The sequence below is a fragment of the Hippocampus comes genome, unplaced genomic scaffold (genome assembly GCF_001891065.2).
Source record: "Hippocampus comes isolate QL1 unplaced genomic scaffold, H_comes_QL1_v1.1 scaffold144, whole genome shotgun sequence".
Classification (NCBI taxonomy): Eukaryota; Metazoa; Chordata; class Actinopteri; order Syngnathiformes; family Syngnathidae; genus Hippocampus; species Hippocampus comes.
In genome coordinates this window covers 184,796-197,657 of record NW_017805782.1, presented here as the reverse complement: position 1 = coordinate 197,657, position 12,862 = coordinate 184,796, and the positions used below count along the sequence as shown (strand labels likewise).

The 12,862-nt window shown below is 55.1% G+C and overlaps 3 protein-coding genes across 6 annotated transcripts in view; 2 read left to right on the top strand and 1 right to left on the bottom strand.

Moving 5' to 3' along the window:
• Positions 1-4,443, bottom strand: part of brf1b (BRF1 general transcription factor IIIB subunit b) — a 17,290-nt gene extending 12,847 nt beyond the window's left edge. The window contains exons 1-3 of one of the 4 annotated variants that reach the window (XM_019884930.1): positions 4,210-4,443; positions 4,162-4,167; positions 3,157-3,344 (exon numbers count right to left, since the gene is read on the bottom strand). In XM_019884930.1, the coding sequence (XP_019740489.1) occupies positions 3,157-3,340 (184 nt within the window). In that variant the 5' untranslated portion in view covers positions 3,341-3,344; positions 4,162-4,167; positions 4,210-4,443. Of the gene's footprint in view, positions 1-3,156; positions 3,345-4,047; positions 4,168-4,209 lie in introns of those variants that run through there. The other 3 variants (XM_019884928.1, XM_019884929.1, XM_019884931.1) reach the window with 3 other exon arrangements.
• A 193-nt stretch (positions 4,444-4,636) lies between these two features.
• Positions 4,637-7,577, top strand: xrcc3 (X-ray repair complementing defective repair in Chinese hamster cells 3). The gene is made up of 7 exons (XM_019884936.1): positions 4,637-4,786; positions 5,422-5,559; positions 5,626-5,817; positions 5,981-6,135; positions 6,212-6,424; positions 6,500-6,537; positions 6,984-7,577. Exons 1-7 carry the CDS (start codon positions 4,729-4,731, stop codon positions 7,213-7,215), a joined length of 1,026 nt encoding a protein of 341 aa, XP_019740495.1. The 5' UTR covers positions 4,637-4,728; the 3' UTR covers positions 7,216-7,577.
• Positions 7,578-7,889: 312 nt separating this feature from the next.
• On the top strand, positions 7,890-10,980 carry LOC109524823 (protein Z-dependent protease inhibitor-like). The gene is made up of 6 exons (XM_019884924.1): positions 7,890-7,904; positions 8,048-8,341; positions 8,908-9,198; positions 9,765-10,038; positions 10,145-10,292; positions 10,361-10,980. The coding sequence occupies exons 2-6, from the start codon at positions 8,056-8,058 to the stop codon at positions 10,541-10,543; spliced, it is 1,182 nt and encodes a 393-aa protein (XP_019740483.1). The 5' UTR covers positions 7,890-7,904; positions 8,048-8,055; the 3' UTR covers positions 10,544-10,980.
• Positions 10,981-12,862: the final 1,882 nt, after the last annotated feature.

Genomic DNA, 12,862 nt, shown 5'->3' with positions numbered 1-12,862 from the left:
GGGGAAATGAATGAATGAATGTTGGTCTGGGTCTGAAAAACCTCCGATCCCATTTCCATGTCATCCGGAGCACTCTTGCTGACCAAACGGGTGTTAACGTCAAACATATATGATGGTCGGTCCCAAAACTTTCTGACTCGTAAGAGCGATAGAACTGTTGTCGGGACTCCTTTTGGAAAGGCTTTGCGGTTCAGTATCTGGATTGATAAACGGTCTTGTCAAACGCACCAGAATTGTGCGAGAAAATGAAGCCTTCATCGGCAATTTTATTTTTTTGTAACGGAAATCGCGATCTCTGAAGATGGAGCAAAAAATGCCTTTCGGGTTTCCTTTCGTCATTTCAACATTCATTGCGAAAGTATCTTTTTGAAATTGTCTGCGATCAGGGCCTCGTCGGAAAAGCCGACCTGTTCTCAATGAAATGAAGCCCAAACGTTTGCTGGACTTTGAATGCCAGCATGACCCAAATGCAATGACGATGGCTGGCGGGCTCTCGGGCTAATTGCTGCGCTCTCAGTGTGTTCTTCAGACGGCATCATCACGGTGGTGACGAGACCCGCGTCCACCTGGCCCACGGTGCGGCCGGAAAGAACCAGTCTACTGGACCCCGCCTGTCGCCCCAAAGAGACGGACGCCGCTCGGGTCCTTTTCCAGTTCAAGTTGGACTCGTGCGGGACCAGGGCCGCGGTATTGCTCCACGGCTTGTTCACGGAGACGCTCGGCCGGGATGCAAGTCTGTTGTACTCCGCAGGTGGGAGACTACATGCTTTACGAGAACGAGATCCTTCATGACAGACAGCTAATTGCCGACGGACCAAATTTCATCTCCCGAGACTCTCAGTTTAAGTAAAGAAAAAGTACAATGGTAGCCCGAATCATTTCACAGATCTGGGAATAAAACCAATCTTCTCCCCCCAAAAAAAGGTTAACCGTTAGGTGCTTCTATCCGCTTAGTGGAATCAACAGACTGACAGCGGATCGGATCTCCAGATCTGAAACTCCAGGATTTGGTTCAATCGATGTTTTCGGAAGCCTCACTGGTCAGTCGTGTGTGTCTGCGCGCGCGTGCGCATACGTTTCTCAATATGAAGCTCAGTTCAATGAATGTGCTGAATATTTTCCGGTAGATCCAAAGAATCTATCCCCAGACTGTTCACAGCAGCTCTCCAGAAATGAAATGAGCCCATCGGAAAGTGCGCAAACCCAGGGAACGGGCCAAGTTGCGCCCATGCCGGGACCAAGCCGCTCCCTTTCGATACCGGGACGTCCAAGCGAGACGGACCTCAACTCTCCAAAGCGGCAGTCTGTTCCGCAGCACGCTCAAACTCCTCCCGGTCCCTCCACATTGCCAGCTCAAGGCCGGCTGGAGGATCCGTTTCCTCACGAATACGACCCGTCGGCAGACAGCCGCTTGCAGCCATCGCGCCAGACGTGGCACGTGAAACGCGTGGAAGCCCCCGGGCCAATACGCAACTGGTCTCCTGTCGGCCAAACGGAGTTGAGCAAGCCGAACGAACCCCAGCGGACCTCGGAGGAGGAGCCGCGTCAGGGTTCGGGCCCATTTCACACGGAGACAAAGCAGCACAAGAGACCTGGCGGCACTCCTCCTATTTATCCTTCGAAAAGTATTCCAGTGGCTCAAATCCCTCCAGGATTCGGCCAAAGTCCCAAGCAACTTGGGCTCCGCAACCAATCTGTCGACCGCGTTCAAAGCATTCGGGTTAAACCTCAAAGACAGCTCGCTTTTCACATTCCCGGCCACGGGGGAATTCATTGGCCGAGCCCCGGTCTAACGGCCGTCGGCAACGCAAAGCACCAGACGCCACGACGTCCTGAAGCTCCAAAACGGTTTGCGCCAGCGGGAAACTGGCAGCGTTTGGCCGAGTCTCCGAACGCTCGGGGGAAAATGTCTTCCGCTTTGGACGGCGTTCAAATGGCAGGTATGGACTCAAACGAGCAATGTGACAAGATTGATGTGGAAAAAGTGACATCTGCTTGATCGGTCTCTTCCACAGTTGATGGATGGCGAACGCAGGCGGTGCGTTTGCCATCATTCCCTACTCCCAAACCTATCGACCCCCCCCCCCCTTCGAACGTCAGTATGCGGGCAATTGCTGTCTCGTCTCAATGACATTGAATCCCTAACCTTTGTCACCAGGACCATCTCAAAGTATGACTGGCCCCGGTCTTGGAGAGTTCATGGCGCCAGCGCCGAGATGGAGCTCCGAAGAGGTGTCTTCCCTTGGCGGCCCTGCGAAGACTGCCCCCCGTTTCAGTCACCAAGATTATTTCTTCACTCGCGATATCGATGGGAAGGAGGCCACCGAGCCCCAGGAGGGGAACGTCGGGTCCACCGCTTCTCAAATAGGTTCGGGCGCGGACTCGAGGACCTCCGATCAAAGAGACTGCCACGGGCCGTCGGCTGCGCGCGGAGCCAGTATTCATCGTGGAATCATTCGAGCGATGGAAGGACTTGAGCACGCGGCGAGGGAAAGCAAAAGGCTGTCTTCAGGCGGGCTCGGGACACGCGATTCCAATCTCTGAGTTGACCGCATCCTCAAACGGTTGCGATTTCTCAAGCGGCCGTGTCCACTTGAAATAAAAAAATGGCTCTGCTTCAACTTAAGTGTCTGTCCTTTGCTTCTGCTGATCAGAACCAAGTTTGGATCGCCTCTTCTGGGAGTGGGGGGGGGGGGGGTTCCAAAGTCCGTCTTATACATTCCGTCGGTCAAGTCCTCCGGTAGTTTGATCAGTTTCAGTGAAGGCGGGGGGAATGACCTAAGGGCGCGACCTATCCTCCTGCTCCTCGGACAACGGCCATTGTTTTGGGGGGCGGTGTGGGACTGTGAATAAAATAGTCATTCACTCATTCCTGAAAGCTCATTCACTCCAAAAGGCTTTTTAGTGGACATTTTAGGGAGCCGTCAAGGTCCACCAGTTGAAGCGGTCAATGCAAAGCAGATTCAGCATTGGACTGACATTTTGGGGGAAATCTTGTTGCTCATCCATGTCCGTTTGTCTCTTTTTCTCATGAGTGTTTTGGGTGGGTGAGAGAAACTTAACGTGCACCAGTGTTTCTCGAGTGGTATTTGGTTGGCTGCATGTTGACATTTTGAACGTGAAATGTTTTGAAGACGGGTGCAAGTTTAAGCTCACCGTCAGTGGAGACAAACTGTCCCACAGCAGAGGACACTCCTCCGCTTCCTTCCACAAACTGGACCTCGGAGACGATGATGTTGTCCTCCAGAACGGAACCGCAGCCGGTGCACACGGCGCTTCCCCGAGCCTGGTCCACATCGATGTCCGACCCCCCGCAGGTCCTGCACAGCCTGGAGCTCATTGCGCTAAGGTCACACAACATTGGGAGCAGGTTACCTTCACAAATTGCGCAACATGACAGAAATTACGCTGCCCGTCTCATTTCAAATTAGAAGTGGTCTTGTGTCACAAATTGACGATTTACCTTCCATATGAAAAGTAAAAACAATTGCCCTGTTACTGTGAATCGACATTGATGCTGTGTGCACATTTGAGGAAAAAAAACATTTTTTAATCCTCATCTCACCCCTCGGGTGGTGTCCGTCCCCCATTCAGCTCAGGTCCTCTACCAGAGGCCAGGAAGCTTGAGGGTTCTGCGCAGTATCCTCGCTGTTCCCAGCACTGCGCCTTTCTGGACTGAGATGTCCGATGTTGTTCCCGGGATCTGTTGCGACCACTCATCTTGTTTGGGGCTCACTGCCCCGAGTGCGCCGACCACCACAGGCACGACTGTCACCTTTACCTTCCAGGCTCTCTCCAGCTCCTCTCTGAGCCCTTGGTGTTTCTCGTGTTCCTGGATCTTTTGATGTTTTTTTTGTTTTGTTGTTCGTGTCTTAGTTGTGTAGTCGCTCATGTGGGGTTTGGTTGAAGTTATTTTCTGGTGTGCAGCTTTCGACAAAATCTAGTGTAAGCATCCCTTCAGCTCTTTCGATATTGATGTTTGTGTAGGCTGTCAATCGAATACAGATCTACAGGAATAATTTACCCCCCCCCCCCAAAAAAAAACACATAGCGGCAGCTGCTTGTGAGATTCGAACCGGGCTCCTCAGAGTTGTCGACCCAAATGCTTAACACACTACGCTACTCCTGACGAAGAAAACCGGTACCATTTTCAAACGTCACAACGTTCTTGGACAAATGCAAACAAGATATAGAAGAAGACTCACTCACGACGGACGTCGAAGCGCGACAAGAATGGAAAAGATTTTGGCGCTCAGAAAGATCAGCCAGTCCTTCGAGTGTCCGACGTCATCCTTTGCCTTACAAGCGTACAAGTACCCATTGGAATTTCAGGAATTTTGTTTTCTTTTGAATTTCCGAATTTTTCTTTTGAATTTCCCGATTTCGCGTTTCATTCACTTGCGAAAGAAAAAAGCCATCATTGTTTGGCTTCCTGATTCGCGTTCGATGACGTCACAACTCCCTGGGTGGCGTTTATTGACGATTGAAATAAGCGACTGAAACGATGGTTTACAGTCGAAGCTTTAAAAGCGAATCATCTCTGAACCAAGCAAACAACTGACGAAATCCACAGAGGGCTGCTATTCATAATCGCGACTCTTTTCTTCGATGCACACCACCCCTCTCCCACAAGCCGCAATGGAACGTTCCAACCGGCGCAGGCTGATGACGACAGTGTGACAAGGAAACCGAATGGCCGCTCACTCGTAACTTGCAAAGAGGGACACGATGTCCTCATGGCGGCAGCTGGAGCTTCACCCGAGGATCGTCAACGCCCTCCAGAAAGGTAACCACGTTTCAGTTCCGTTTCTACTTTTCGCACCGCATCCAGACACCCCGTGTAGGCGTTTCGAGTTCCAACATGAATCGAGAGACAAGACCGTCCCAGTGAATAATTTTCCTGCGACAAATCGTGTTAAATGCGATTTAACACGTAACGTGACACTCAACTTTTTTTTTTCTGGCGTGACATCGATACACTTCACAGAACCATGATTTGTATACCACATTAAATGGACGATATTTTCCTCCGCCATGAAAGGATGATCATATGAACCGTGCGATTGCTGGTTTGGTCCTTAGCATCCGTCCGAAAATGGGCCAAAATGTTGAGGACTGTTTTCCCAAAGCAAAAGCAGATGTTTGCAAATGTTCTGTTTTGAAAGAAAAACTCGCAAAGATAATTCGTCTGCTTTCATGGAGGTCGACAGAAATTGGAGACCATTTACGAATGCCAAGCTGAAATTCGGCAATTTGGACCTGGTGAAGTTCACCAACAGCAATCCAACCATGAATTGGAAAGTCAATTACCGGTAGTTGTCGATTAATCATCGCACGCCTGGCAGCCAGCCCTTCCCGAAACTATTGAGCATGCCTGGAACTGTTCCCAACTCTCCCGTTGTTCCGCTGCTTCGCCTCCAGCCGGCGTCCAATCCGTCAGGGACGCGCTGTGCATGTCGGGTCCTGATCTGCAGAGGCTCACCTGTCTCTCGGCCTCCGACGTCCGGCGGCTGCTGACGGCCGCCGCTCTGCTCTGCCGGGCCCGCCGACCGCAACCAGGTGACATCCGGCCTCGTCCCCAAAGGGTGACCGCCCGCTGACCGAGCCGCGCGTTTGCGTGCGCAGTTCTGGCGGCGGACGACTTCGGGCTCAGACTGAGCCTGGGCTGCCCCGTGCTGGACGGACTGCTGAGAGGCGGCCTTCCCGTAGGAGGGGTCACCGAGCTGTCCGGAGAGAGCGGCGTCGGGAAGACCCAGCTGGCTCTGCAGCTCTGTCTCTCGGTCCAGTACCCGGCCCGTCACGGGGGGCTGGACTCGGGTCAGTCGCCATCGCCGCGCTCGTCCCACTCATTTGAGTCGAGAGGCCGCATTCGGCCCAATTTGAGCTCGAGTGAGCCGGACTAGGATTTTTTCATTGCAAAACAAAACCCAAACCAAGATTTGTTCAGACTTTTTTGGGGGGTGGGGGGGCGTACCTGTAGGAGCCGTGTTTGTGTGCACAGAGGACACTTTTCCCAGCAGACGTCTGCAGCAGCTGATTAGAGAGCAATCGCGTCTTCGCGCCGACGTGCCCCCGCACGTGACCGACAGCCTTCAGTTCGGTGACCGGGTTTACGTCGAGCACGCCGCCGATCTGGTGGGTGCCCCCGTCGCACGGGATCCGCCCGCGTCTCGCCTGATCGGCAGGACGCCGCCAATACGTGTGCCTTCAGACGTCGCTGGAGTCGTGCCTGAGGCGTCGCGTTCGGCTCCTGCTGGCTCGCCATCTCGTCCGCTTTGTGGCCGTGGACTCGGTGGCGTCTCTCTTCAGGTCCGAGTTCGGGCTCTCCGATTGGCTGGAGAAAACCAAGCAGCTGCTGACGCTCTCGTCCACGCTGCACCACCTTTGCCGCCAGTTTAATTCCGCTGTCCTCTGCATCAACCAGGTAACCCCTCCCACCCACACGCACACGCACGGCCGCACATTCTTTGCATTAACCAAAAGCGTGATTGTGTCGTAGGTGACGGACATCTTCAGCGGCTCAGAAGAATACATGGGGTAAAGTCACGTTTGGTAGCGTATAAACGAGCAAGTTGGGCGGCACCGATGCGGATGTCTTTTGAGGCCAACGGAAAAGTTTCTGAGAACCGACTGACTGGATGATGAATGAAAAAGAAATCAAAAGCATACAAGACAAAGGCAGCGAGTAAAATCACTTCTTTTCTTGCCCCTTAAAAGGCACAACCGGTGCAGATAGAAGAATTACAGTTGGCACGTTTTTTGACTGCTGTCCAGTACTTTGTACTTCACTTCGTATTTGTTGGACTCTACGAAGAGAAGAAAAGATGACAATTCGGAATCTCATCCACGCCTTTCCACCGCTCGCGATTCGGGTTGTTCTAGACGTTGAATTGAAGAATGTGGCCAATATCCACTTGTCCATCTTCACTTTTGGCCCACCGACGCATGAAAACGATTGACGTGGATTTGCTTGTGCCCGCCAGTCCTCCTTCCTCGACCGTGCGGCCGGCGCTGGGCTTGGCGTGGGCCAATCAGGTGATGGTTCGACTGATGCTGCGGCGCCTTCGGGGGACGGTGAGCAGGGGCGAGGAGGACAGCGCCCTCCGCAGATTGGAGGTGGTGTTTGCGCCTCACCTGCCCCGAGCCGGACGCGACGCCGCCGTGTGGAAGGAGGGCGTCCGAGGACTGGACGGCGCCGACGCGCCGCTCGGCTGACGTTTGATTCGCAAGAAACAAAGCCGGACACGCTGGCTGACGTCTTTGGATTCGATCACGAATGCTCAAAACAAAGAGTTGAGCTGGACTTTTACACTTGGGACTGTTTGACATTGTTGCTTCTTGTGCCCTCTCAGTTTGAGTGGTGACAAAAACAATGTGCGTGCGTGTGTGATGTTTGGTTGAAAACAACATTGTTCTGTCAGAATGTCAAAAAAAACTTGAGTTGGAGCTTCAATTGCGGATAATTGACTCTTTTTTTAAAGTAAATTAGAGGCGAGAATTGAGCAATATGTGTCACGTTCTCGTGACAGCGTCCGCAGGAGGTTTTAAACATTGGAACTATAAAATGGCAACAAAAACGCCTGACGTCATTGGGAGCTGAGCGATTGTGTATCGGGAGATTGATCTGCCACTTTCCTGTCTGGTTCGACAAATGTTGAGAAATGAACAACGCGGTCGCCGTCTTTTCGTGGATGAATGTCAGTTTAAAGTTAGATTTGAAGAGTCCTCGCATTTTCGTGTCTGGTTCGACAAATGTTGAGAAATGAACAACGCGATCGCCGTCTTTTCGTGGCTGAATGTCAGTTTAAAGTTAGATTTTGAAGAGTCCTCGCATTTTCGTCCGTGTTGCCACCGCACGGTGGTTGGGGGGGGGGGCGGCTTAGAGTCTGGACATCTTTCCCAAGGTGCGTTGTTCGCGTCTGTCGGCTTCCGGTGGCCGAAGGATGACAACGATCCGCTGCTTTATTTGTCAGTGTTGGGCGGGATGTGGAAAGTGGACTCGGGGGGGCGCGGGGGGAGCTAACTGCGCTTGTTTGCCGTCGGTCAGGTAGCGCGATGTCGTCCGGCCCTCTGACTTTGCTGGCGATCCTCGGCCTGGCGGTTCCGCTCGGCTCGCAGCCCGCCGCCGACGGCGCGGTTCGGGACGTGATCGGCAGGAGCTCCGACTTTTCCACGCGTTTGTATCGGGCGCTGGCCAGCCGCAGCGACGACAACGTTTTGCTGTGCACCGCGTCCGTGTGGCGCGGCCTGGCGGCGCTGCTCGGCGCCACCGGCGGCGCCACCCGAGAAGAGCTGCGGACGGCGCTCGGACTCGCCGGACTCGACCCGCAAAACATCTCAGGTGGGTCGCGGACTCACTCCGTTCTTCTCCAAACCAAATCCACCGGCTTTCTGGTTGACAAAACAAACCGCCCCCAAAATGTTGATTTTATTTCCGTTGCAGATGGATTCATCACGAATTGGACTAGGATAAATTTTTAAAAAAATGGTTTGTTTGTTTTCCTTTACATTTTCCACCCCTTTCCACGAAAACAGGACCTGACTTCAAACTGCAAAAGATGCGCGATAAGAATTGATTTCGATTCACTTGACGGTTTGGTCCGAATCATCTGCCCGCCCTCTCCAAACGTTGCCGATTGTTTTGCAAAATTCAAATAAGATGTTTGCTCATGTTTTATTTGGATTGGGCACAAAGATGATGTGCAACCTGCAATGCAAATCATCTGCTTTTCACGCCCCCGCCCCCCGCCATGTTTTCAAATGCAAAATCTCGCACCGCAAGCGTATGTCGCTGCCTTTGGAGACCGAAGATGACTTGCGCTGGGCGCGGTTTCACTTCCGCGCGGGGTCGCGGGAGCAACTCGACTCGTTTGTCCCTTTTCCCCATCCCTCCCCTTTTGCCCTCAGATGCCTTGTCGACGATAACCGGCACGCCGGCGGGGGGCGGCGCCCTCAACCTCAGGCAGGGCACGGCCTTGTTTACCGAGGCCAGCGCGCAGGCCTCGGCGCAGTTTGCGGAGCTTCTGCGACGCGACTACGGCGGCAGCGTGAAGAGCTTGGCCTTCGACGCGCCGCAGGACGCCTCCGAAGCCATCAACGCGTGGGTCCGCCAGCAGACCGGAGATCGGGTTCAGGACGCCGTGACGGACGTGGACCCCCGGACCAAGTGGCTACTCGCCACCGCCGCCTCCTACCAAGGTGCCCTCAGGGCTTCGGCCGCCGGTCCTTGGAGTGCTTTCCTCTGCAGCCGAAGGGCCGCGGAAAGCGCCCCAACGCGGGGGCTTGCGGTTCAGGGTTGCCTTTCAGCTTTGGGTCGGAGGGGGCTTCATTGATGTGCCCGCTTCAAACAAACCGACCACAAAACATACCCCCCCCCCTTTTTAATTCCATCCCTTTCTTCTTCAGGCCACATCGTTTCAAATTGCAGAAAATCCAAACGTACGTTGGCGACGATTCCTGTGGTGGTTTGTCAAAAAGTCAAATGCAAAGGTCTTCGTTTGAAAGCCAAGCTGAAAATATTTCCCGTTGAGAGGCTGGAATGGGGGGGGGGGGCAATCTGTTCTAACCATTGGGTGTCGGCTGGATGACTTTGGTCGTTGATTGGTCATTGCCTAATTGTTTCTCCAAATCGGCGACGTTTTCAATTTGTGTTTGAAGCGCAAGCCCAAGTTTCTCGCCGCCGCCCCCGCGTGGCCCGTTGTCGTCCCGCAAGCGAGGACAAAGCCGCGAGCGGTCGGTGACGCTCCGACGGCGTTCTCCCGCAGGCCGCTTCAGTCAAGCGTTCAACGCCAGCGCCACCGCGGACGAGCGCTTCTACGTGGACAGGTACCACGTGGCGACGGTCCCCATGATGCTGCGGGCCGACAAGTACTTCCTGGCGTACGACCGCTCGCTCCGAGCCGGCGTGCTCAAGCTGCCCATGACGGACGGGGCGGCCGCCTTGCTGGTGCTGCCCGACGAAGACGTGGACATCGGCGCGCTGGAGGAGCAAGTGAGCTCGGAGAAGATCCGGGCCTGGATCCGGCAGCTCAAGAAGACGTGAGTTCGCTGCCGCCCGCGTCCCGATTGGGGGCGCAAAGACGCGGGCTTTTCTTGCCGACCTCTAAGCGGGCCGACGACGTCTTGGGGACCGGGTTGCTTGCAGGAAGCTGGAGGTGCAGTTGCCGCGCTTCTTCTTGGATCGTACCTACTCCCTGGGGGACGCCCTGCGGACGCTGGGCGTGGTCCAGGTCTTCGGGGATGACGCCGACCTCAGCAACGCGGGCGGCCCCGAAGGCGCCAAAGTGTCGCAGGTGACCCGAGGCGCGCCCTCCCGTCGCCGTCCCGACCTTGAGCCCTGACGCCAGTCGTTCGCGCGCAGGTTCTTCACAAAGCCGTCGCCACGATGGACGAGAGCGGCCCGGGAGACGCCGCCGCCGCCGCCGCCTTCTCCTCTCCTCCCCCTCGGCTGACCTTCAACCGACCGTTCCACTTTGTGGTTTACCATCAGACCAGCGGCGGCCTGCTCCTGATGGGGCGACTGCGCGATCCCACCAAGAAATAGGGCCGCCCGCGTCCACTCTTTGCGGGACCCGCTCGTCCGCAAAGGTTGAATGGAGGCCACCGGGCTCGGAGCGGAAACGTCTCTCGCCCCCAACGCGCCCGCTCCCCTCCCCCCGCCCGAGCCATCTCGCCACCGTTGCGCGCGAGGAGGGCGGCGCCCGAGGCCCTCCGTTCAAGCTTTGCGGGCTCGCCTCAAAGTCGGCGCGCCGTCGCCCGCTTCCGACCTCCGCATCGGGACGGGCGGCGCCGCCTGCCTCCGCGGGCTCCCCGCGTGCTTCCGTCCCGTAACCGCCGTCGTAGGACCACCCGCGCACCACGCCTCAACCCTTCTGCACGAGTTGACCTTTCACACTATTCCCCGCTTGATCCATGTGCTCTCCAAAGAATGTTTCCGGAAGAAACGTCATGGCTGACAAGTGAATAAAGTTGTCAAATCCAGAGTGCCTTTGAATTTGCCCGCGCTACTCATCAAACGGCGAGCCGACATTGTGGCGGACGCGTGGCCGCGATGTGATTGCTTCGCTCCGTGACCAAGCGGCTCGCAGTCCGACGAGAAAAACGGAGGTCTGATTCTGGCGCACGGTTGACACTTGTCTCTCCAACAAGAACAACCACCGCCAAAAGGTCGTTTGACGTTCACCTGGATGGCGACAGCCGTCAAAACGCAGACCAATGACGACACGCAAAGTTTGCGCCACGTTGACCTGACCGATGGAGGGCGACGACGACAGAAAGTAAGTCGCTGACTGACGAGAAACCGCTTCCAAGTCCATTTGTTTCCCTCCAAATCGGCTTCGCCGCGCCGCCCTTTGGTTTTGGTGGCGATGACGGCCCATCAAAATCTCTGACCTCATCTCAGGTGGGGGCCATCTTGGCCCCGGAAATGCAAATCCCGCACACTTTCAACTTCATTCCTTACACATTTTTGCAAATGGGATCGCATTCTATTGGGAAGCACGCCCACACAAAACGGGCCTCATTTGGACGTGGGTCGAGTGTGAAACGGGTGAGAAACTCAAGCCCATTTTAGGATTTGATGTTTGTGACGATGGGGGGAGGCTCCTGCAACTTGAGCCCAAGCGTCGCCTCTGCAGTCCAAATGGCTGTGCAGGACGTTTCAATTCCAGCCTTTGCAAATGTTTTTTTTTTTTTTTTTTCACGATGGCTCTCTTTTGAAAGCTGGCAAAAATGCTGCCGCGCGTGACTTCACTGAGAAGCACACTTTTGCTTTTGCGGCGATGGGAGGCCACCAAGTTGATCCTCCGTTCGGAAAATGGTGCCGGCCGGCTTTCTCTGCCGTTTCCCAACACGCTTCTCCAGCTTTCAAAGGATTGGCAAAAACCTTGGTCGATTTCGTTCCGAGTGTGCAACATTTGCATTTTCAAGATCAAGTCGGCGATTTGGATGCGTTGCCTCAGCCCCGATAACGAAACGCCGTTTCGCTTCTCACCTGAGAGAAACGTCCGACGTGGGCAGTTTGACTTGAGAGGCTCCTCGAGTCTCCGTTTGGTGATTTTGAGAGACAACGTCACAGCGCCAAAAGTCAAGAACGGCAATTCGCGTTGACTCGTCTTGACACGTCTGCGGGCCGGTCACGCAACAAAAAGTTGGTTCCTTTCCATTCAGCCGAAAAGAAGGTCTGGTCTTGCTGCTGGCGCCGTCAGCGATTTGCTCGCGCCCAACCAAGGTCGTCAGCGTCGTCCTTCCGTTGTCACGGAGCATCCGAGCGCGGAGAAGGCGCGCGCGATGCCGAGTGTCGAATCCCTCAGAGAGAACGCCGAGTCGGGCGAACGTTAGCAACTCCATCGGCGGAAGACCTCCGCGGCAAGTCGTGACAAGCCATGCACGCGCGAGTGACGTTTGCGAAACGTAAAGAGCATCAACGGTGTCGTCTCGTCGGCTTTGCGATTGCTCGACATCGAATCGGTGTCGGTTCAGGAGACGCAAAAGCGGACCTCGGCGGCGACGACGCCGAATCCTCATCGCTTAGACCACCGGGGTTTCAAATTGGGACCGATGCAGCAAAATCCCTCGTCCTAAGGAATACGTTCGAATTGGAGAGCAATCGAACCGTGCCGATTTTGGACCTACGAGCGAGCGAGCGAGCCAACGACGACGTTTTGGGCTCGCGTCCGTGTGCTTCGCCTCCGTTTTCCTCTAGAGGGCGTCCAAGGCGCTTGACCGACGATGCCCGCGACGTAAGCGGCCGAAGCGCCGACTCTCTCTCCGCGTTTTGCTGATGACGTTTCAATCGTGACTGCGCGCTAGACGTGAACGTTGCCGCGAGCGGAAGAGAGAAGCGGCAGGACCGGCGTGCAAG

What these genes read in the sequence shown, in the direction of transcription:
- xrcc3 (XM_019884936.1), top strand. Translation starts at nt 4,729, where the DNA reads ATGTCCTCATGGCGGCAGCTGGAGCTTCACCCGAGGATCGTCAACGCC. An exon ending in CGTCAACGCCCTCCAGAAAG is followed by an intron (nt 4,787 to 5,421) that starts GTAACCACGTTT and finishes CTTCGCCTCCAG; the next exon opens with CCGGCGTCCAATCCGTCAGG. An exon ending in GGCCCGCCGACCGCAACCAG is followed by an intron (nt 5,560 to 5,625) that starts GTGACATCCGGC and finishes TTGCGTGCGCAG; the next exon opens with TTCTGGCGGCGGACGACTTC.
- LOC109524823 (XM_019884924.1), top strand. Translation starts at nt 8,056, where the DNA reads ATGTCGTCCGGCCCTCTGACTTTGCTGGCGATCCTCGGCCTGGCGGTT. An exon ending in CGACCCGCAAAACATCTCAG is followed by an intron (nt 8,342 to 8,907) that starts GTGGGTCGCGGA and finishes TTTTGCCCTCAG; the next exon opens with ATGCCTTGTCGACGATAACC. An exon ending in ATCCGGCAGCTCAAGAAGAC is followed by an intron (nt 10,039 to 10,144) that starts GTGAGTTCGCTG and finishes GGTTGCTTGCAG; the next exon opens with GAAGCTGGAGGTGCAGTTGC.